We start from the raw sequence: 25,246 nt of genomic DNA on the forward strand, positions 1-25,246 counted from the left end.
CAGGGAGCGAAGTCTGAGCAAGGAGCTGATTGGAAGTGAGCCAGTTGTTGAACTGTTTCTTGATAAAGCAGATGCTTACAGAGTCTGGAGTTGACAGGAAAGCCCACATCACACAGCAAGACCTACCATTTGGAGCTCACCACGCATGGCAGCACCAGAATACCTGGACAGCTGGGCAGTCACAGTTGGTGGTATGCGGGGAGTGGAGGGAAATTATTACATTGGTGTGGGGCAAAGCATCTATGCATCTAACCAGGGACTATCTGGAGGGAGGGAGTCAACAGTGTGCCCTTGTGGCCAGGAAGGCTAATGGCACAATGGGGTGTATTAGGGGGAGCATTTCCAGCAGATCTAGAGAAGCTATTATTGCCCTCTATTTGGCACTGGCCACATGTGGAGTATTGCATCCAATTCTGGGCTCCCCAGTGGAGAAAGGATGTGGATGCACTGGAGTGGGTCCTGTGGAGAGAAACAAAAATGATGAGGGGACTGGAGCACATGACCTATGAGGAGAGGTGGAGGGTTCTGACCTTATTTTGTTTGCAGAAGACAAGAGTGAGGAGGCAATTTGATGGCAGCCTTCCCCTTCTTGAAGGGGGACTTTAAAGAGGATGGAGAGAAGCTGTTTTCAGAAGTGACAGATGACAGAACAAGGAGCAATGGTCTGAAGTTACAGAGGAGGAGGTGTAGGTTGGATATTAGGAAAAACTATTTCACCAGGAGGGTGGTGAAGCACTGGAATGTGTTGCCCAGAGAGGTGGTGGAATCTCCATCCCCAGAGGTTTTTAAGTCCCAGCTTGACAAGGTCCTGGCTGGGATGATTTAGATGGGGTTGATCCTGCTGGAAGCAGGGGGCTGCACTAGATGACCTCCTGAGGTCCCTTCCAGCCCTGTGATTCTACGATTCTAGGATTGTTTCCTGTATGTTGTCAGAGGCAAGAGAATCTAGGTTGCTCCTGTCCTGGTTCTACTCTTTGCTTTTTCCTCTGTAAATAAAAGCCTTGTTCTGTTGCTCGGTATGGTGCTAGTTTCTGGTGCTAAGTCAGACTCCTGCCCCAGCTCCTGCCAGAAGGGAGGGCTGCTCTTTGTGCAGAGGTGCAAAGCTGGGATGTGGGAACCCTCCCGCAAGGACTTGGGGCTACGTCTACACGTGCCCCAAACTTCGAAATGGCCATGCAAATGGCCATTTCGAAGTTTACTAATGAAGCGCTGAAATGCATATTCAGCGCTTCATTAGCATGCGGGCGGCAGCGGCGCTTCGAAATTGACGAGCCTTGCAGCCGCGCGGCGCGTCCAGACGGGGCTCCTTTTCGAAAGGACGCCACCTTCTTCGAAGTCCCCTTATTCCCATGAGCTCACGGGAATAAGGGGACTTCGAAGAAGGTGGCGTCCTTTCGAAAAGGAGCCCCGTCTGGACGCGCCGCGCGGCGGCAAGGCTCGTCAATTTCGAAGCGCCGCTGCCGCCCGCATGCTAATGAAGCGCTGAATATGCATTTCAGCGCTTCATTAGTAAACTTCGAAATGGCCATTTGCATGGCCATTTCGAAGTTTGGGGCACGTTTAGACGTAGCCCCAGTGGGAGTTCCCCACCTGACAAGCACTAGCCATAACCTTCAGATGCAGTAAAATCACCCCAGTGCCTGACTTCGGATATGTCTACACTACACGACAAGTCAAATTTAAGGCAGTTATCTCAATTTTACAACGTTCCTATAAATACCATTAGCTCGATTTTATTTAAGGGAGAACTAAGATTGATATCTTAACATCATTGAAAGTGGCTGGGTGTAGCATCAGGTTTGAATTTAGAAGTCTTTCCTGCATACAACTACATCGTGTGGGTAGCCCCCAATCCAATAAATGGATGTGCCTGCTGTTCAGTGCAGGCCATGCTGCCAGGCAGCACCATGTCCTGGCTTGCATGTGGTAAGGGCTCCAAGGGCGGGAAAGAGTTTTGGTGGCTTGCTGCCACTGGGGGAACTATCTCAGCTGGCTCTCAAACCATGGACCCCCCCTGCCACACACTGCACCAAAATAATTTTGGGAACTTGCTGCTGTGGGGGGACCAAGCCAACTGCCTTTGCAGCCATGGACCCCACACCCCTCTATGGTGATGAGGGGGGCTGGCCCCCAAACAGTTAGTTGGGGTTGTCCCCCCTGCCTGACCACCACTGAAGGGACCTTGTCAACTGGTCCTTCATCCTCTGATTGAATAGGATGATGGGGTCAGGCCCCTTAACAGTCAATCAGGGCTGGCCCCCCCTAAACATAGCACCACCGCTTCTTGAAATTTGGTGAGTCCCAACCTGTGCATTGGGAACTCGGTGTAGTGAAGTGGGAAGCCCAAAATCATTTTCCCTAACCTTCTCTCTCCTTCTCTTTGTTCAAGTTTTGGCCCCCTTAACACAGGGAAAAGTGGCTGGAGGGCCAGTTGAGAAGACACAGACACAGACACCTTGATACAGTTTAAGCTCATTATAGACACTTGCTGCTTTTTGTAAAATCTTTGATATTTCCATTCTTTCTTATCCTGTCCTTCTCGTTCCTCAAACTTAGGCCTCCTTAAGACAGGCAAAAGTGGTTGGAGGGCAGTTGAAATGACACAGACTCCTGGGTCACCCCAGGACACAGACGCATTCATGCGTGTGTACATTTGGCAAACCCCAGCCCCATGCTGGGCATCTCTGTGGAATGAACTGAGAAGCCAAAACCCTGCCTCACAAAATCTTTTTTCCAATCTTTCTTCAAACTTTGCATCGTTCCTTCATTGTTTTTGGGGATCAAGGGAAGGGGGACAGTGGCTGGAGGGACAATTGAGAAGATTCAAACACCTGCAGGTTTTTGTAATACCTTTGATAATTCAGTTATAAAAAGCGATTCATTTATAGAAGCAAGAGATTTCAGTTAATTTGGCGATCTTTGCTTATGCCCAACTTTTTTTTCTGGAACAATGGTTGTTTGCTTTCCAGGGGAAGCGAAGGAGGGCAATGCAATATGGGAAGATGATATCAGACACCCACAACCACTTGTGGGTCAGTTTTTTCCATACTCCACCAGCAAAAATACCCAGAATGCTATGCGGCTGAGGGAATTGTGGCGTAGGTTCCCACAATGCACGACTGCAATAGTGAATGTTTGGTAATTGAGTCTGGCAGCAATCAGTTGACTATGTGGGGAATCTGTGGGAAGGTGAGGATATTCACATTCAAAGTTATAAAACCCAGAATTATTTTTATATATTCAAATTTATCTTGTAGTGTAGATGTAGCCTTCATTGTTCTGTTTGTTTCTGAAAAATAAACTGGCTCTTTGAGGCAAGTGCTTACAGATGAGTCTTGGTGGGGGCATGGCAGGGTGGGATGGTAGAACAGTATGACTCTGCTGGGGATGCCCATGTCAAGACAGTCCCTGAACAGGACCAAATTGGGTCTTTTTGGCAGCAGACCCCTTCCCCCCTCCCCTTCTGGAAATCTGGCTCCCTGTCTTTGTATCAGCTAAACTGTGCTACTCAGGCAGTTATCTGCATTGGTGAACATGCACAACCTCACTGGAGATGTGAGCGAGCTGCCTTCTCCGATATGGTGGTGGGGTCTCCTATCCCTGGTGCGAATGGCTTGTTCTTTGGGCCAGTGCAGATCATGGACCGGGTCTCCCCTTTGCCCAACCTTTGTTGGTCTATGTTTGTCCCTGGAAGAATATAAAGGAAGTCCAGGGTTTGCAACTGGACCTGGCCCTCATACTTTCTTCTCCTCACAGCCCCCTGTGCAGTGGTGCAAAGCCCAACGAAAATCTGACCCCATGTGTGTGCTACTGATGCAGCCAGCTGTAATGGCAGATGGGATGGGACAATGCTTATGTTAACAACAGGGGGCAAACACACAGCTGACATAACAGAGAGACAAACAGGAGAGTGAGGTCACCTCTTCTTGTGGCTGGAATCTGCATATCCCAACTAAACCCTGGGGAGAGGTGACAGTCACTTCAGCAGCCAACTTTGCTAAGGATTAGGTGCTGCTGATTCTATCTTGTCAGGGTGACCAGATGTCCTGATTTTATAAGGGCTGTTCTGATATTCTGATCTAGATGACTGTTACCCCACCACCCCCTATCCCAGTTTACTCTCTGGTCACCCTGTACCTGCTAGATGTGTACAGTATGAATGAGGTAGACATATCTGGTTGGAAGTGTGCTGGGAACCTGGACAGGTGGGATTCCCCAAATGCCAACAGGGGAGTGGTTCTCAGTGAATCCTCTTGGAGTATGAATACATGAGGGGACTCTCCTTCACATAGAATGGGAATTCCTTCCCTCGCCATTTCTGCTTTTTAAATAACACTACAAAACAAAACCAAAATATAGAGTCTCAACTGGGACAAGTCGCAGGCTCTAAAAGAAGCCGTCTGTACCTTGCCTGTCCCGGGCTCTCAGTCACTAAGGAACGACTGCAGCCATTTTGAGATCTGACATTCCATTGCAGAGGCACTGGAGGCTTCTGTCTCGGCACATTCTGTACAGTGAACCAGCTGGAGCTACGCCTGTCTCATAGAACTGGAAGGGACCTTGAGCGGTCCTTGAGTTCAGTCCCCTGTCCTCACAGGAGGACCTATCACCATCCCTGACAAGCTTTTCTTTAACTCTCTCTGCCCCAGATCCCAAAATGGCCCCCGAAGGATTGAATTCACAGCCCTGGGTTTAGCAGGCCAAGGCTCAAACCACTGAGCTACGGATTCTGATGAGTTTACTCTGTCAGTCATACACCTAAATCATTGAAGTAAGCTCCTACTCTCTACGTGTAACAGTGTCCCTCAAAAGAGCCTGAAAATCTCCTGTTCTAGCTAAGAGAACCCTATGCCAGCTGCCTACCTAACAGCTCCCACAGCAGCAATGATGTCTTTCAGGTACTTCTTTCTTCTTGTCCGCTCATTCTGCCACACCCACACAACAACACATTGTATTCAGGGAAAGGAAATAGAAAAGAACCAAAAAGCAAATGAGGTGACTTGGGAGATTTATTTTGTTTTCTGACTAGCAAATCCCAAAAACATTGTAGAGTTTCTATATGGCTCCTAGTCAGCCTTTTTTACCCGTTCTTGTCAGGTACTGGTTTAAAGCAGGGGCTGGCAACCTTTCCGAAGGAGAGTGCTGAAATTTGACTTTTAGACCTCGAGGTACAGTCTGAGTGCTGGTGATATGTTTTAAGGTCACTAATAGTCTGACTTATAACAGCTTCATTAATACTTATGCCCATCAGTGACACACCTGTCATTTCGCTCTACAATTTTTATGAATAGTGCTGTAAAAATACACAAGTATGATTAGTGCTTTAGAACAAAGAGGTTAAATTACTTCAGTTTTGTTAGTGGAAATGTAAATCTATTCTTAGGGGAAAGGGTGAAGAAAGGAGTCTTTTAATGTGCTCTTTAGGCTGTCTTTGACCATGAACGCCTGTATGCAAAACCTCAAATGTTTCATTTCTTTGTAAATAACCTATATCAAAATATCAACAACAAAAATACATTAATTTTCCTTTGAACACAAACCTCCCAGTGCCCATGCTCTGGTGGGGGACTGGCCCCAACCCTATGCTGTGGAGGGAGCTCCGGTGAGGACTCTGGCCTCACCACTGCATAGAAGAGAGGGCTCAGAAGCAGGGGGTGTCCAGACCCAACCCTGTGGAGGTGTCTCCTGGGTGGGGGGCTCTGACCCCAGACTCATGCTGCAGCAGGGTCTCCAGGGTCAGCCCCATAGTGGGTAACTCCATGGCAGGGGTGGCCACAGCTGGCCTCCAGCTCCAGCCCCACAGCTCCTGCCCTAGCCCCAGTCCCAGCCCCATGGAGGGGGCTTGGGAGGGGGAAGGGGATTCTCTCGCCCAATGCTGCAGCTGGGGTCCCTGGCTCTAGCCCTGTACTCTGTCAAGGGCCCTGCACTCTGTCAGGGGCGCCATGCTCTGGCCCTGCACTGTAGTGGGAGACTCCGTGGCAGAGCTCCAGCCCCACACCACAGCCCCAGCCCTGCGCCACAGCAGGGCTCCAGCTCCGGTCCCGTGCTCCTGCCCCCTCCCATGCTGCATGGCAGAGCAGGGGTGGGATCAAATTCCCTGCCACATGCCACTCTACATCTGCTCACGTGCTGAGAGCAGACTGTGTGCCAGGGTTTGACAACCCCAGTTTTAGAACATTGAACGCAGTCAAGATTCACAGGACAGATTTGCAAACGATCCCAAAGCTATAACCTAATGACATTTGCTTAACACATTTGTCAAATGCTATTTCATCAGCTCGATTAATAGCAATAATGGGGATGTGGCTCAGTTGCTCTTTCTGGTAACTCTGTCCTGATTCTATTTGAAGGTGCCTTTTCTGATCTTAAACTGGTCAATGGAAGCAATCCCTGTGCCGGGAGAGTGATGCTGAACTTGGGTGAACACAACTTCACAGCGTGTTTCACTATCTTACCAATGAAACATGCTGCAGTAGCTTGTAAACATGTGGGATGTGGTACTGCAGTTAGCGTCCATAGTGCTGCCCATTTTGGAGAACATTCCACACCGTACATACATTTTGGAGATGTTTGTCGTGGTGATGAGCTGATAGCCTGGGATTGTAGAGCAGACATCCGGGATGTGAATGTAAATCCAACGTGCCGTCATCCTTCTGCAGTCACTTGCTCAGGTAAGAAACAGCCATCTTCCTACTTTCCCTGACAGAAAAAGATTGAATCCAGAGATGTTCCTTTCCTGCAAACGAACGTAGAAATAGATAAATATGACCAAAGCCTGAAATTATTACTCTCATGCTGTAGTGAGCAACCCCCTGTCATTCCAAGCCTGATATCGTTAGAGTCCCCTTTATCAACTTCCCTGCAGTTGTCTCAATACCACATTTTATAATTTCCTTTCACAGGTTTTGAATTAATTGTAAGTCCGTGCTGAGGAAATAATTGGTATTTAATAAGCTATTTTATCTTGACAAAGTCACTTGTATTTGTAATAGGACAGGGTTTCTGGACACAGCTAGGGAAGTCATTCCAGGCTACCTTTGCTCAAAATCCGGGCCACTTGCAGCCCGAGCCTGGGAGTTCCTTCACGCTAAGGCAAATCCAACCAGCCTCAACAGCACTTCTGCCAGCCCCACTGGACAGCCAGAAACCACACAAGCAAACTCATAGACTTCTCAGCTGCTATACCAGCCTAGACCAATGACTCCCAAATTCAGGCGAGAGGCTCTTAAGCCTATTTCACCAAACACCACACAGATTCTTCCAGACCCCGAAGGGCCCAGCCCCAGACTCCGGTCAATATATACTTGCATCTTACTCAAATCACCCCACAAAAGCCAGCTCCTTAGATCTTCTATCTAAGGGTTTATTAATAAAAAAGAAAGAACAGGTTAGAGAGAAGAATTATTAAAGCAATACTTCACATACATCAGTCGTAATTATGGGTGTTGGCCAGTGATGTTATTTGCTGCTTCTTGAAAGCCTCTGAAAGTTCATTTCAGGTTATACAGATTCAGTCATTGGAGCATTGTAGATCTATCCCACTGGGATCCACATGCTGAGACATGGATCCTCGGAGACCATAAGACAAAAGATCCAAGAGGGACACTGCTAAATCCACATCATCCCTCTGAGGGATGGGCTCCCAGTCCACACAGGCTTAACTCATGAGCACTGAAGAACAAAGAAAGTACCTCCTACCCTTCCTTAAAATTGTGAACTCTGTGATTTCATGATCACTTTACCCAAGCTGCCTTCCACTTTCAAATTCTCAATCAGTTCCTCCCTATTTGTTAAAATGAAATCTAGGACAGCTTCCCACCGGTAGCTTTTTCAAGCTTCTGAAATAAAAAGTTGTCTCCAATGCAGTCCAAGAACTATCGGATAGTCTGTGTGTTGCTGTGTTAGTTCCCCAACATATAGCCAGATAGTTGAAGTCCCCCATCACCACCAAATCCTGCTACACACAATGCATTCCAACTTAGCATCCAGCTATTTTGAAATAGCACTTCCGGCTCCAAGGCACTATTTTGGAATAGTGCCATGGAAGCCCATTATAGCTTACTTCGAAATAGGCGCTATTCCTCAGGAAACGAGGTCTACTGGAATCAAAATAACACACATGTTATTTTGAATTTATTTCCAAATAGCATGTGCATCATTTAGACTCTGCCAAAGTTATTTTGAAATAATTTGTTATTTTGAGATAACTTGGCAATGTAGACACAGCCGCAGACACAGACTTACTGACTCTTTAGAAATCCATGACATGCCCACATCTTGAATAATGTGTTCAGCTATGGTTGCCCCATCTCAAAAAAGATATAATGAACTTGAAAAAGGCTCAGAAATAGGCAACAAGAATGATTAGTGATATGGAACTGCTGTCATATAAGGAGCAATTAATAAGACTGGGGCTTTTTGCCTCAAAAAGAGACTTAAGGGGATATGAATGAGGTGTCCTAAATCATGACTGATTTGGAAAAAGTACATAAGGGAGTGTTATTTACTTATTCCCATGACATGAGATCCGGCTGTCACCCCATGCAATTAAAAGGCAGCAAGTTGAAAAGAAACAAAAGGAAGTATTTCTTCATACAACACACAGTTAACCTGTGCAACTCCCCGCCAGAGGAAGTTATGAAGGCCAAGTTAAGAAAAGGGTTTAAAAAAGAACTAGGTAAGTTCATGGAGGATAAGTCCATCAATGGCTATTAGCTCAGATGGGCTCGCACGGCATCCCTGCCCTCTTGTTTGCCAGAAGCTGGGACTGGGTGACAGGAGATGGGTCACTCGATAATTATCTGTTTGGTTCATTCCCACCCAGGCACCTGGCAATAGTTGGAACACAGGATATTGAGCTAGATAGACCTTTGATTAGACCATGTGTGACCCTTCCTATGTTCTTATGTTCATGGTTTGTAAACGTTGTTATGAGAAATTTTGAAAAACCTCCCAGGCTTTTTACAAACATAGAGGAGAGTATGTGTAACGTTCATTGATGGATTGATTGTGTCTCTAGGCTATTCACAGCCCCGGCTGTCTGGAGGAGACAACCTCTGCTCAGGACGTGTGGAAATAAGACATGGTGGAACATGGGCTACACAATGCGACGCACACTTTGATCTTAAAGCTGCCAGTGTCATCTGTGAAGAACTAGAGTGTGGGACAGCACTGTCCATTCCAAGTGGAGCTCACTTTGGAGAAGGCCGTGGGCTGGTCCGGACCGAGGAATTCCAGTGTGTTGGGAATGAGTCACACCTGGCGTTCTGTCCCACGATATCACATGGGAATCAGACATGCTCGCATGCAAATGACGCAAGCATCATATGCTCAGGTCAGAGTTGAATCTGCTGTCTTTAAAATCCCGGTGGTGTGTAGTCTAGATTAGGTGCAGGAATACAACAATCTCACTCTGTAGGGAGCTGGGACAATAGGCTGGCATCAAATTCTGGTAAAACCTACATAATTAAAGATAATGAGGAAGGGATTGGTTTCCCCTCCACCCACCCCTGGATCCCAGCTTGCCATTCTTACGTATTTGGTACAGGAAGAGTTCCAGAGCTCGCTCTGTAAATCCTTCTCTCTTCTGTCCAGGCCACACGGTCTTCCGGCTGGTGAACGGCAGCAGAGAGTGCTCAGGGAGGGTGGAGATCCAGCTATTCGGTGACTGGGGAACCCTGTGTGACTCGGGCTGGGATCTCTCTGACGCCAACGTTCTCTGTCATCAGCTTGACTGTGGAGTAGCTGTGTCAACCCCCGGAGGAGGGTATTTTGGGAGTGGAAAGGGCTCTGTTTGGACAGACACATTTCACTGTAAAGGGACTGAATCGTTTTTGAGAGATTGCCCTATGACTGCCCTGGGGGCCTCTCCATGCCCACACGGGAATCATGCCAGTGTGATTTGCTCAGGTAAGTGCAAGAGAAATGCTGATTAATGACACCTGTCCTTCAGTTTGTGATACAGGGTGAGGAAGAAGGATCTAGGATCCAGGATTATACGTTAAAATAATAGTAAATTGGAGATACACATCTCCTAGAACTGGAAGGGACCTTGGGAGGTCATCTAGTTCAGTCCCCCACCCTCTTGGCAGGACCAAGCACCATCCCTGACATCTATTTGCCCCAATCCCGAAATGGTCTCCTCGAGGATTGAACTCACAATCCTGGGTTCAGCAGAAGCCCATTACTCAATGAGAGGAAAAAACGATAACAGAAAATGTAGAAATAGCATCGGTGCTGAGTGACTTTTTTGTTTCAGTTTTCATCAAGAAATTTGGTGGCAACTGGATGCCCGATATAATGAATGTCAATGAAAATGAGGTAGAATCAGAGGCTAACATAGGGAAAGAACAAATTTAAGATCGCTTAGACAAGTGGATGGCTTCAAGTCAGCAGGGCACGATAAATTGCAACCTAGAACATTCAAGGAGACAACTGAGGAGATATCTGAGCCATTAATTATTATCTTTGTAAAGTCATGGAAGATGGAAGAGATTCCAGCATACTGGAAAAGGGCAAATTTATAATCCCAGTTTATAAACCCAGGGAAATACAGACCACTTATCTAAACGAATGTACCCAGAAAGAACAAAGCAAATAATTAAGCAATCAGTTGCAAACCCCTAGAATGTAATAAAGCAGTAAGTACCAGTCAACAAGAATATGTCAAGAGCAAATTACATCAAACCAACCTGATAATTTTCTTTGATTGGGTAACAGGCCTTGAGGATGAGGGAAAGCAGTAGGTGTGGTAAGTTTCAACTTTAGTGAGGCTTTTGAAACTGTCTTGTGCGAACGATTTCTAAATAAACAGGGAAATACAACGTAGATGGAGCTACGACAATGTGAGCGCATAACTGGTTGGAAAACCATTCCTTTTTTTAATGGGAAGAAGGATTGTTTCAAAGATGGGGTTTACTTTCGAAAGATCAGTGTCTACACTGCTTTTCTTCTTTCAAAAGAGGAATATGCAAATGAGGTGCCAGATAAGTAAATCTGAAGCTCATTTTCATTTTCGATTTCCCTCATTTGCATGCCTATTTGGAAAGCGGACTGCAAGGGTAGACGAACCTGAAGAGGGAAGACTGAGGAGGACATAAGAGCTATTTTTTTTACATGAAGAAGGGTGCTTTCAACAGTGGGGCTTTCTTTCAAAGGAACCTCATCTACATGGCTATTTTGCATTTTGAAAGCAGCACTTTTGACACAGTGAGTGGCCATGATTTTGTAAATGAGGTGTTGAATATTCATACCAGCACCTCATGAGCATTTTCGATCTGCTGCATTTACATGCTTCTTCCCAAAGGGAGGGGCAATGTAGACTTGACCCATAAGTACCAAAAAGTGCCACCGTGGCTTAACAAGCAGGTAAAAGAAGAATTGAGACATGAAAAGGCATTGTTTTAAAGTGGAAGTTAAATCCCAGAGGAGGAAATAGTAAGAAGAACAGCAAGCCAAAATCTCAAAAAGTAACAGGAAAATATTTCTGAGACCATCACAAGAAGGAAGCTTGCTAAACCACCAGTGGGGCCACTGGACAATTGAGATGCTAAGGGAGCACTCAAAGATGATAAGGCCGTTGTGGGGAAAATAAACTGATTCTTTGCTTTGGTCTTTTGGTTTGACAAAGTTCTGGCTGGGATGATTTAGTTAGGGCTGATCCTGCTTTGGTCAGGGGGCTGGATTCAATGACCTCCTGAGGTCTCTTCCAGACCTAGCATTCTATGATCAGCCTGTTCCTGCAACCTCTCTCCCAGCCAGATCCCAAATACCCACCCCAGCCTGGTCCTGCACCCTCCCTCCTACCCAGGCTCTGTACCTGCTCCCTGTCTATCCCCCTCCCACACATTGAAGCTCAAATCTCCCATTTTTTGTCCTACTTCAGGCACCCAGAAGAGTTAATCTGGCCTGGGGAAAGCCCAAAACCACAGTGTCCTCTTCTCCACCCCCCTGCCTATGGGGCTGGAGCATAAGGCGAGTGAGGTGTGTCAGTCAGTGGGAACATCAGAGAAGTTTTTTTTGTTTTGCTTCTCACTTTTATGTGATGTCTCCCCACCTGATTTTTCTGTGGGCCGGTGGCCCCCAACCCAAAAAAGTTACCCCACCCCTGCTGTAAATTTTTCTTTTAGTATATTTCTATGGTCCATTAAATATGACCAAGACATGCATCTCACAGTGGTTCTGAATAGTGGTAAGTTGTGTGCTTTCTGTACTTCCATTACCCCTTTTGGATAAATTCCTTACAGAACTTTTGTTCAGTGTAGTGAGTTTGTCAGACCTGAGGAAGAAGTTTCAAAAGACTGGGAAGACTTTTCCAAGGGAGCTCTGTGTCACATGCATTAGGGCCACACATGATAACTCCCTCCTCCTGACAGATGCAGATGCCTGTACTGATGCAGTGTCTTGAATATGGATAATTTTATTTGTGGCGCTGCTATAAAGTGTGTATAATTGCTAATACGCACAGCGTATTTCCCTCTCTCCGGAGCCCAGGTCACTCAGAGTCACTCAGGCTGCAGAACGGAGAGAGCCGGTGCGACGGCAGAGTGGAGATTTCCCTTGGTGGTGTGTGGAGCCGAGTGCTGGATGACCAGTGGGACATGAACGATGCCAGCGTGTTGTGCAGGGAGCTCCAGTGCGGAGTCGCTGAGAAAGCTTATAACCCCCCTAAGTCTGAGCGGGGAACAGGCCCTGTGGGTCTGAGAAGGGTCCAGTGTGTTGGGAATGAGACTCTTCTGACTCTCTGCAACAACTCAGTGTCTGAGACAGCCCAGGCCGGAATTGCTGAGGATGTCGGTGTTGTTTGCTCAGGTGAGTTACTGTGAAAATCGGACAAACATCCTGTGCTTGTTCAGTGGGAACATGACCCACAACCGACCTTCTTGTGCTGATCTCTTACATAGAGAGGGATCTGAGATTCGTATTATTGACCATCGTCAGTAAAAGTATGTTTGTTATACGCATCAACTACATTATAAGTACATGAGGGATTGTGTCAGTGCAACGCATCAATGCTGCCTGCTTGTGCTTCCAGCCTGTGCACTGAATGAGGCAGGGGGCTTGTGAAAGAGATAGCATACGATCATAGCTTCTACATCTGTATTATAAAGCCCATAATAAGGTTGCACTAGCAAATGCAAATCTACACAGTCCCTGCTCTTCGGAAAGAATGGGCCAGGGATCAGAAAATCTGGTGCCACGAGGAGACCTTTTTCGGAAGAAGGGCCCACGGAGTGTCTACACATTTTTTTTTTTTAAGAATTTTTCAGGAAAAGGCGCTCCTCCTCATCTGGGAGAGAGGCAGGGCTGCCAGAAAAAGTGCTGCAGTCTTTCACTTTCAGATCAGAAGAGCGCGTTTTGCATGCAGACCCTTGGCGAGTTAATTCAGAAAAGGCCCAGGATTTTTTCAAAAGAACTTGCGAGTGTAGACACGGCCGAGGAGATTAAGTCAAATTTAAGAGTCTAAGTTCAATTTTATAAACTATGTGTCTACATGTGGGTGCTCTAATGTCAGTTCTAAGGGGCTCTAATGTCAACTTTTGAAATGCTGACTTCCCCCATCAGTGACTCGAGAGGTGAAATTTGCAAAGTTGAACTATACAGGTGGCACTTCAGTGTTATTAAGATCACTTCTGGTAGCCTCTAAACTATCCCCCAATGCCCCTCGAGGTGTCCTTTCTGGTCATCGCTCCACCCCCGCTTCTCTCCAGGTGTGCAGGAAGTATGAAACAAACTCTGGCTTTCTGAGTTCATAGTTTTATGATCAGCGTGTCAATCGCAACTAGCCTCTTTACGCAGCCTAAGCATGGAACCGTCAGGGGAGCCAGGGACTCAGTTCGGCTAGCGGGCTAGCCCCTGCCCCACCACACCACATGGCAGCTTGGCCGTGAGGACCAGACAGTGGCACATGAGACAGGGCTGTGGCATGTCCTGCGCGGGGTGAAGGTTTCTTCCCTGCAGAGGATATAGCAGGAGAGGCCAAGTTATTTTTTTCCTGCACTTCACATTTGTGTGTGGCAGTCTCCCTCCGCCACAGGTTAGCCCCCACCTCACCATGTGGCTAACCTGCCCCCCTGCCACTGGTGTCATGTGGCTGTTGGGCCAGCCCCTGCCCCAATACACCATGTGGCAACTACGCTGTGGGGGTAGTGCTTATACGAGAGGCCATGAAAATTCTTTTCTATGGGTCAAATTTCTACGGGGCAGCCCCCCACTCCCACAGGCACCAGGCACACCAGTGCAGTGCAGAACATGCTTTCCAGACAGCAGCATGTCCTGGCCTGCATGGGGGAAAGGCGCCCACATGGTAATGATTTTCTGGGCTGTTACTGGTGGGAAGGCTCCCCCCATGGCAAAGATTTTTGGGGGCTGGCTGGCTCCTGTAAGGCAACACACAATGGGGGAAGGCGTCTCTATTCTGTTTACTGCACTGTGTTAGCAGGTGCCTCAGCTAGCCCTGCCAGCCGCGCATGGGGGACCAGCCCCGGCAGCATCTCTGTGGGCTGGTCCCCTGTCTCCAGAGGACAAGACAGCACCTTGTTAACTGGTTCCAGCTGAGTTTCGGGGGCCGGCCTCAGCAGCACCGGTGTGGCTGTCCCCACGTCCCCCACCCCCCTGCTCTCACCCAGGCACAATGCTACAGCACTGTCCCTTCCCAAAGTGTAAGGCTCAGGGGAGCTGAACAGTCTCCTGTCTGCTGCATATTTTCTGGGGCAAAACAGCTCCCTGCCGAGGTCTGCCCTGCCGTGTGAAAGGTGTTCTTTCACCAGGGTTAAAAATGAGTACCTGTTAACACAGCACAGTCAGCTGGAGCACAGATACCCTCATACGTGGGTAGGACTGACAACACTTTCAAGGGTTCACTTCCCAATTTATCTGTTGTCCACTACTTCCTTAATTTTGCCAGACATCTTCTTCTGATGGGCTTCACTGTAAGCAGGTAAACTTACAGGTTTCCTGAAATGTTCATGCATTATTGTGGCCTGAGCACTTTTACCAATCCTTTTGGCTACTTTACAGGTTTTTCATGAGTTCTTTCACCAGGGAAAACTCAGGCACCTGCTAGCAAGGCACAGGCAGCTGAAGCACAGATGCTCTAAAATGTGGGATTGACAACGCTCTTAAGGGTTTCACTTTAGTTACCTTTACTATCCTCTGCTACTTCCTCCGCTTTGTCAGTCTACTGAGCTCCAGGCAGATTGGCACACAAATAGCCAGCTCCAATTGTAGCAGTCACCACAGTGTCCTGACTGAGAAGCAGGCTTCAAAAAAATGGATGCTTGTTTTCAATGGCAGAGGGGAATGAGGGCAATGCACTCTGCGATGATGACTTCACACATCTGCAACCACATGCGGTGCATTTTTCCCCTTAACACGTTGGCAAAAACAACCCAAAATGCAATGGTGCTACAGGAAGTGGGGGAAGGGTGCCCAGAATGCACCGATGGAGCAGTTGAACATAGACAACGTAGTGGGGACACACGATGTTGACTTTGTCAGCAAGTACGGACACTACTTCGAATTCAAAAGATCTAGTTGTATAAAGGTGACTTTAATAAGCTCGACTTTATTTCCTATTATAGACATAGCCAAAGACTTAGGTGCAAGGAGGCACCAATCTCTGGCTATGTTCCATGAAGGCATTCCTACACCGGAGCCCTGGTCTACCCGAGGGAACACAGTTGATCCCAGATGTGCAATTTTAGCCCTGCCATTAGCATGACTAGAATCAATGTATGAGGATTAACTTTATTTCCTGGTGTAGATCAGGAGTTTTTGGTCTCTCACTGATGGCCCTTACTCCATGGGATAGTGTGGAGTAGCAGGGTCAATGGCCAAGCCCAGAGAGATCGATTTTGCAGTGTCTTCACAGAAGGGACAGTACCAAACTCTGGAGGATGGATTGTGGCATGTCAAACCTGCGGGAAGTATAGACATGCCCTGACTCATGTGCAGAATCTGAGCTGATAAACATGCTCCGAGAGTATGTAACTCCATGCAGAATAGGAAAAGGGAGCAGTGGGAGGAAGGAATAGAAAAGCCACTTTTATCCCAATGGCTAGTACACTCACCTAGGATGTGCAAACCTGGTTCAAGACCCTTCTTTCCCATATGAGGAGCAGGGCTCTGAACAAACATCTCCTGCTCTCAGGTGAGTGCTTTAGACAATAGAATGATTCTTTCTCAGTCCCAATTATATTTAATTAAAGTGAAACAATGTCAATTGGAGAAAGATCCACAACAGGATGTTCTACAGCCCAGTGATGCAAGCCCAGTCCTGAGAGGTAGTAGATCCCGAGAAATAAGACAGGTAAGGCGCACAACCAGCCTTACCTCTGCCCTGTAGTGATACCATATCCTTGCATTTGAGGTTATTACAGAGTGATATTTGCTGTCATCGATTTGATTAAATTGATGACTAAGGACACGTTAAAATGTTTCCTATTTTCCCCTCATAGTGTCAAGGGAATAGGATGTGGCCTGATTTGCCCATGACTGAATGTGGTAGTTCAGGGATTTACCACTCCTCAGAAACGGAGTGGATCAGAAAGCAGAATTCCCATTCTCCAGGAAACTGGGAAATTTTGATTTTTCACTCTCCAAATTGAAAGAGAAATTTGAAATTTCCCAGAAGCAAAAACTCCAAAATCACATTTCAGAAAAATTGAAACATTTTCTTTTGACTGCACTGCCTTGACTCTTATGTTTATTGTAAATGTAATATGAGATAATGTGTCACAAAAATATAAATATGATAAAATAGAAATTAAATCATTATCATTGTCAAAATGATACATTTTGATCATTTCAATCTCAGATTTGAACCGAATCAATAGCACTGTTGCAAGTTTGTCAAATCTTCATTTTCAAATGGAAAATTTTTCTGTCACAAATTCAGTTATATCTTTGCAGAACCATATTGGGTAACACTCTCCTCCCCCAGTTCTCCCACAAGATGTCCCGGATCAGGCAGCCCAGAATAAACAGCTCTTTCTTGCAGCCGTATTGTATTGCAGACTCAGATCTATTTTATTTTCCCTTTTTGTCAATTGGTCTCTTTCGCTTTCGCTCCTTCTCAGCTGATCTGAATGATTCTGAGGGCTTCATATTATTTTTCCCAGACATATTCGCTTGCATTTTCCAAAACTGAATCTCATTTTGATATAGTGTCATCAGGATGTAAGAACAATTCCCCTTTAACATCAGTGGGAACTTATACTTAAAAGTAAGTGGTCTATAATAGAGCCTTATATTTTTGTTATGACACCCCACTTTTCAATAGTCACTGTCTCTCACAGTTGTATCTAATGTGTGGCTTTCACTAAACACAACACTGCCCTGTTATCATTACATTTAGTATTCTGAAGCTGATCCCACCCTAGGCAAAATCACATCTGGGTGAATGCTGAATGCCTGATTTTGTGAGAAACTTAACCAACTACTTTGCTGAAAGGAGATGTTATTATGTCGAATGTATTCTTATTGATGTGACAGGTATCAGAAAGCAGTAAAAGGTACTTAGCTTGACATACCTGTAAATCTGAGCTGCTAATGGCTTATGCTTCCATTGGATTCAGGATGGGCATATCAATTACAGGACGCCACTAAACAGGAGCACTAGTCTTTTTACATATTTGTTAAAATAAATTAGTGCCATATTTGCATTCCTCTAATCGTCCAGCACCTCCAGTTCTTCAGCACTTACAAACATAACTATGGCTACGTCTACATGTGCACCCAACTTCGAAATAGCTTATTTCGATGTTGCGACATCGAAATAGGCTATTTCGATGAATAACGTCTACACGTCCTCCAGGGCTGGCAACGTCGATGTTCAACTTCGACGTTGCTCAGCCCAACATCGAAATAGGCACAGCGAGGGAACGTCTACACGCCAAAGTAGCACACATCGAAATAAGGGAGCCAGGCACAACTGCAGACAGGGTCACGGGGCGGACTCAACAGCAAGTCGCTCCCTTAAAGGGCCCCTCCCAGACACACTTTCATTAAACAGTGCAAGATACACAGAGCCAACAACTAGTTGCAGACCCTGTATATGCAGCACGGACCCCCAGCTGCAGCAGCAGCAGCCAGAAGCCCTGGGCTAAGGGCTGCTGCCCACGGTGACCACAGAGCCCCGCAAGGGCTGGAGAGAGAGTATCTCTCAACCCCCCAGCTGATGGCCGCCATGGAGGACCCCGCTATTTCGATGTTGCGGGACGCGGATCGTCTACACGTCCCTACTTCGATGTTGAACGTCGAAGTAGGGCGCTATTCCCATCCCCTCATGGGGTTAGCGACTTCAACGTCTCGCCGCCTAACGTCGATTTCAACTTCGAAATAGCGCCCAACACGTGTAGACGTGACGGGCGCTATTTCGAAGTTACTGCCGCTACTTTGAAGTAGCGTGCACGTGTAGACGCAGCTCATGGCTGCAGCAAGGCAGTGCCTGGTGTACTGCATGGAGTGGGCCACTGGCCATGTCCTCCCCATCCACCCAGCCTTCCCCTCCCAGGCTCCACAGGGCCTGCTGAAGTCTCCAAAGACAGGACGTCAGGATGCCCTGGGCCGCTGCAGCCTCTCCACCTCCTGCCCCATCTCTGAACCTTCTCTTCCTTCCTGTACTCGGAATCATGTGAGCATATGCTAATGAGGTGCCACAAATTTATATCCATGCCTCATTAGCATCTCCTGGGCTGTTCATTAGCCTGCTGATTCCAGAATAAGTGGCATGTGTAGAAATGGCCCTGTAGCGGGGAAGTGATTCCGGAATAGTTTATTTCAGAATAACAGCTCCAGAATCAATGTATATGTGAAAAGGTTTGAGCTTTTAAGGCACAACTGACTCTACAAATCCACAAACTGTCAGCTATTTCTTTCTCTTAGGTTAGTCAGATGCTCAGAACTAAGTATTATCCCGGCATGCCCTTTTAAGATCTCTACTATGCCTTAATTTCTTTCTAACCCTGCTGACTTCATCTCTTTATGTTTGTTATTTAAAGACAGACTTTGAAAAGCATTTCAATATTTCTGCCTTGACAGTAGCATCAGTGATTTGTGTGGAAGCTATTCAATTATCATTACATTGCCTATTACCTGTTGGGATTTATCCTTGTAGGGAGCAGGCAGATCAGACTGGTGAATGGAGCGGGTCGCTGTGCCGGGAGAGTGGAGATTTATTACAACGGAATTTGGGGGACAGTCTGTGATGATGCCTGGGACCTGCCAGACTCCGATGTGGTTTGCAAACAGCTGGGATGTGGACACGCCATCAATGCCACTGTCTCTGCTCATTATGGACAAGGATCTGGGCAGATCTGGCTGGACGATGTGAAGTGCACTGGGAATGAATCCGAGCTCTGGGAGTGTCCTTCCAGGGGCTGGGGCCAGCACAACTGCAGACACAAAGAGGATGCGGGAGTTCTCTGCTCAGGTCTGCTCTGTGAATGGTCTCATGAGCTGGGTTGCCAGGGGATTTGCAGAAATATGGTGGTACTAGAGGAGAGTGAAGAGTATAACAGAAAGTTTCTCTCTCTTTCTCTGTCTTTCTTCCCAACCTACCTACCTGCAATGGTCACTTTTAAGAAATCTACATTGACAATAGCTAATCATAGAATCCTGAGGCTGGAAGGGACCTTGGAAGGTCAGAGAGTCCAGCCCCCTGCCTAAAGCAGGATCAACCCTAACTAAATCATCCCAGCCCGGACATTGCCCACCTGGGAAAACCTCTTGGGATGGAGATTCCCCCACCTCCTTCAGGAATGCATTCCAGTGTTTCACCGGCCTCCTGGTGAAACAATTTTTCCTTATATCTAACCCACACCTCCCCTCTGTAACTTTAGACCATTGCTCCTTTTTCTGCCATCAGTCACAACTGAGAACAGCCTCTCTCCATCCTGTTTAGAGTCCCTCTTCAGGGAGATGAAGGCTGCTATCAAATTCCCCCTCACTTCTCTCTTCTGCAAACTAAATAAGGCCACACCCCTCAGCCTCTCCTTGTAGGTCATGTGCTTCAGCCCCCTAATCATTTTCAATGCCCTCCACTGGACCCTCTCCAATGCATCCACATCCTTTCTATAGGGGGGGCACAGAACTGGATGCAATACTCCAGATATGGCCTCACCAGTGCAAACTAGAAGAGAGTAATAACTTCTCTAGGTCTTCTGGAAATGCTCTGCCTAATGCACCCCAATATACCATTAGCTTTCTTGGCTCCCATCCATCGTCTCATCCACTGTAATCCCCAAGTCCTTTTTTACTTCACTGCCACTTAGCCAGTCATCCCCCGCCTGTAACAATGCTTGGGATTCTTCCATCCCAAGTGCAGGACTCTGCACTTTTCCTTGTTGAATCTCATCAGATTTCTTTTGGCCCAATCCTCTAATTTACTTAGGTCACTCTGGACCCTATTCCTACCCTCCAACATACCTACCTGTCCCCCTATCTTAGTGTCATCCACAGGTTTGCTGAGGGTGCAATCCACTCCCTCATTCAGGTCATTAATAAAGATGTTGCAGATTACTGGCCCTAGAAGTGATCCTTGGGGATCTCCACCTGAAATTGACTGCCAGATCTTGAGCCATTGATCACTACCCATTGGACCAGATTGTCTAGCCAGCTTTCTATCCACACTACAGTCCAATCAAATTTATCCAATCCCAACTTCTGGAACTCATGGGCAAGAATATTGTGGGAGACTGTATCGAAAGCTTTGCTCAACTAAGGGTATATCACGTTCATTGACCTCCCCATGTCCACGAGTTTTCAAAGATGACGGCCAAAGGCTCTGTAATGACATTTGCCAATCCCCTCAGTACCCTTGGATGCTTTAAATCTGGACCCATGGATTTGTGTATGTCTAGCTTTCCTAAATAGCTCTTAACCTGGTCTTTTCCCAGCAAGGGCTGCCCACGTCCTTCCCGTATTGCATTGCCTCATGCAGTAGCCTGAGAGCTGACCTTGTCTTCGAAAAAAGAGGCAAAAAAAGCACTAAGTATTTCAGCTTTTCCCACATCATCTGTCACCAGGTTATCTCTGTCATCCAGTAACGGCCCCACTCCATCCCTGACCACCCTCTTATTGTTAACATGCCTGAAGGAACCTTTCTTGTTACCCTTCACATCCCTTGCTAGTTGCAGCTCCAATTGTGAATTTGTCTGCCTGATTACTCCCCTGTCCTCTTGAGCAATACAATAACCCCAGCTCACCCTCCCCTATGCCCAGCTCCTTCCCACCCACCTCCACGCCTGGCACTGGCTCTCCCCACTTATCATACCCAGCTCTGGGTCCATGCCATCACCACTATGGCTCACCCCCCACCCACATCTTCGGCTCACCCCCCTGCATATCCCTGGCTCACCCCCACACTGCACAGCTCCAGCTCAACCCCCCAAAGGGCTGTGTGACCCTGACTCACCACCCCACTGACCCCCCCCAGCCCTAACCCACCCCAGGCTTAAAACCCCTGCCCCTTCCCATGGCCCCAGCCCACCGCCAGGCTTAATCCTCCCCAAATGCCTCTGTGATCTAAGAATTACCTTTCAAAAAGAGCTTCAGATGCTTCTGCTGCTTCCCCAGCTGCAGAACATGCATTCCACCCAGGGAGAAAAGCTGCCCCTCAACTTACATGAAATTCGAGTTACACGAGGATGTGTGGGAATGCAACCCTCACGTAACTCGAGGGACTATTGCATAGTTACACTCCTCCTTCGTCATCTGTCCAAGTTTCCACTTCTTATATGCATCCTTTTTTGAGTTTAAGCTCCCAAGGATTTCCCTGGCAAGCCAAGCTTGTTGCCCACCGTATTTGCTTCTCTTACTGAGCAACAGGATGGTTTGTTCCTCTCCCTTGAATAAGACCTATTTAACATACCGTCCGTTCTCCTGGACTTCTTTCTCTTCGTATTAGCTTCCCAGAGGACCCTGCCCATGTTAGTCCACTCTTCTGCAATCAAGGGTCTGTATTTTACAGCTCACCTTTCTTCCTTTTGTCAGGATCCTGAAATCCACCATCTCATGATTGCTGCAGCCTAGGTTGCTGCCCACTTCTATTTCTCCTACTAGTTCTTCTCTGTTTCTGAGCAGCAGGTCAAGTTGTGCACAGCCCCTGGTTGGTTCCTTCAGCACTTATACCAGAAAGTTGTCCCCACCCTTCTCCAAAAACTTCCTGGGTTGTCTGTGTGCTGCTGTACTGGGCTCCCAACAAATGACAGGGTGAGTAAAGTCCCCCATGAGACTTTAAGGAGACCAAAGGGTTCCTAAAATATTGCATTGTTTCCTCGCCTTTAGGACATGGATTAAGTTCTGAACCCTGGGTACCTCTATGTATAACTGTTGGTGCATAGTTCATTTTAAATAACAGTTCCTTGCTAATATTTCTGTCATTGGTCTCCAGAAGGGTCTCTCTGACTCATGAAATGAATATTGTTTCTACAGCAGAAGGTGCAGGCTTGCTAGCGATCTCAGGGATTCAATCTTCAAACCACATTGAGTTTCAGAATCAGAAAACATCACAACCAGTTCGCCAACTTCCGTGTTTCATTCTAGGGCTGATGGATCTGAGACTGGTGAATGGCAGTGCATGTACAGGGCGTCTGGAAGCTTTCTACAATGGGATGTGGGGCAGCGTTTGTAACAGTCCTATGGATGCAGTCACCAGAGCACTTATCTGCAAACACTTGGACTGTGGAGAGAGTGGAACTCTTTTAAGTGATTCTCCATTCGGAACAGGCTCTGGCCCCCGCTGGGTGGATGGGATTCGATGCGAGAAGCATCACAGCTCTCTGTGGCAATGCCAGTCAGCCCCATGGAGTCAGGAGTCATGTAGTGCCAGCGGAGAAACCCACATATCTTGTGAAGGTAAATCATATATATTATTTTTGCTGTGTCTGTCCGGACAATGTTCTATTATGTTCCCCCACTCCCCGCACTGTGCCAGCCCCAGCCCCAGCCCCTCCCCCTGGACAGTGCTGGGCCTGGCCTCATCCCCCAACACTCCCCTCCACTGTGCTAGCCTCACGCCTCCCCCGGGCGGGGCAGGGACCGGCCCATTCCCCCTCAGAACCCCCCAAGCCATGCCAGCCCCACCCTTCCTCAGATAGCGCAGGGCCCGCCTCAGCCCCCAAAGGAGCCCCCCACACTGTGCCAGCCCTCCCCCGCACCTAGTCAGCACAGGGCCCAGCCCATACACTTGGGATGTGTTTTACAAGTTTCTGTCTAGAACTTTCTTCCAGCCCAGTGGCTGCTTGCAAGTGGAGCTGCAGCCAGGCCTCTAGTTGTAAATGATTTGTGCTAAATAAATACTCAAAAGAGAAATCTAACTCACTGAGAGGTTTTGAGGCAGTGGTGGTGTTGTACATTGTCACTTTCTTTTGAGACATGCAGAGTTCAATTCTTTTAGCACAGCAATGGTACAAACTTATTTTCAGTGTCCGTGGTCACAGACAGCGGAATGTAGTCGTAGAATCCGAGGGCTGGAAGAGACCTGAGGAGGTCATAGAGTCCAGCCCCCTGCGTAATGCAGGACCAACCAGATTAAAAAGCTATTTTCGCTCAGAAACCTCCTCCTCATGTAGGTACGTAAACACTGTTAACAAAGCCTTGCATAGCCATTTTCAATAAGCAGTGCTTCCTTCTCCACTTCAAGAGCTGCCAAAATGGGGATCAGAACCCTGCTCTCTCCTGTGGTAAACACAAGTGTCACCCAGGCACGAACACTGCTTTCCACAAAGCACTATTGTTCCCATGTTATAGGTGGGGAACAGGCATAAAATTGTCCCAAGGAGCCTGGATTATGATGAGGAACTGGCTGCAAATCAATTGTGTTTAAGCCAATGTTTTAACCACTTGACCCCCTTTTTTGACTTGTTGGCTTCCATGGGTATTGGATCAGTCTCCTGGGGAGATCCATTAAGAGTCATCCAGTGAAGAACATCAGTGTTATGTCTTTATGGTTAAATAATTTCCCGGGGATAAAAATCAGAGGTCTGGGCTGTCAAGTTCAATAGATCCATATCTGAAGTATTATTTATATTACTGTAACACCTAAAGTCTCCAAAGGCCCCGTATAAACACAGACTTGAGAGAGACATTGCTCTAAAGAGTTGTCACCGGGTGGTCCCGCCCTACCCTGGGCGATAAGGCATTAAAACAGCCCTGAGAGAAAGCTGGGGCCAGGAGACAATCAGAAAAAGGCTGAAGGGAGCCAATCAGGACCCTATAGGAAGAGCTCCTGGACAGACAGAGCTCACTCTCACACGAGCGAGATACCACCGACTTCCTGAGGAAATTACAAAACATCGGAAAAGTTCCTGGTAACGCCATCCTTGCCACAATGGATGTAGAGGCTCTGTACACTAATATTCCACATAAAGACGGATTACAAGCAATCAGGAACCCATCCCTGATGCCACCATAGCCAATCTGGTGTCTGACCTCTGTTACTTTGTTCTCACACACAATCATTTCCGTTTTGGGGACAATTTATACCTCCAGATTAGTGGAACTGCTATGGGCACCCGCATGGCCCCACAATATGCGAATATATTTATGGCTGTCCTGGAACAACGATTCCTCAGCTCTCGTCCCCTATTACCACTCCTCTACTTAAGATACATTGATGACATCTTTATGATTTGGACCCATGGTACAGAGGCTCTAGAAGACTTCCACAGAGACTTTAACAATCTACACCCCACCATCAACTTATGCCTCGATTACAACATGCAAGAGATACATTTCCTGGACACTACTGTACTAATCAACCTACTGATCGCTATACTTATCTACACCCTTCTAGTTTCCATCCTGCACACGTGACTAGATCCATTGTTTACAGTCAGGCTCTTAGGTATAATCACATTTGCTCTGATCCAACTGACAGAGACCAAAAACTACAAGAACTTTACCAAATTTTCATAGACCTGAACTACCCACCAGGAGAAGTAAAAAAACAAATCGACAGGGCCAGACGAATACCCAGAAACCAGCTACTCCAAGATCAGCCCAAAAAAGCCAAGAACACAACACCACTGGTCATCACTTACAGCCCCCGACTCAGACTACTGCAATGAATTATTAAAGACCTACAACCTATTCTTAATCAGGATGCTACACTCCAGAAGGCCCTGGGTGACATGCCTGTTCTCTCCGACAGACAACCTCCCAACCTCATGAGGATCCTCACTAACAGCCACAGTCTATACCCCAGGAACACCAGTCCTGGTACCTTTCCCTGCAACAAAGCCCA

At 47.1% G+C, this 25,246-nt stretch overlaps 1 protein-coding gene across 1 annotated transcript in view; it reads left to right on the top strand.

The window, feature by feature from the left end:
• Positions 1–8,637: 8,637 nt before the first annotated feature.
• The window catches only part of LOC142012669 (scavenger receptor cysteine-rich type 1 protein M130-like), a 32,795-nt gene continuing 16,186 nt past the window's right edge, over positions 8,638–25,246 (top strand). The window contains exons 1-6 of the mRNA XM_074993361.1: positions 8,638–8,677; positions 9,020–9,334; positions 9,595–9,909; positions 12,493–12,810; positions 19,304–19,432; positions 22,546–22,857. Coding sequence (XP_074849462.1) covers positions 8,638–8,677; positions 9,020–9,334; positions 9,595–9,909; positions 12,493–12,810; positions 19,304–19,432; positions 22,546–22,857 — 1,429 coding nt within the window. The remainder of the gene's footprint in view (positions 8,678–9,019; positions 9,335–9,594; positions 9,910–12,492; positions 12,811–19,303; positions 19,433–22,545; positions 22,858–25,246) is intronic.

This window comes from Carettochelys insculpta, chromosome 1, assembly GCF_033958435.1.
Source record: "Carettochelys insculpta isolate YL-2023 chromosome 1, ASM3395843v1, whole genome shotgun sequence".
Taxonomy (NCBI): Eukaryota; Metazoa; Chordata; order Testudines; family Carettochelyidae; genus Carettochelys; species Carettochelys insculpta.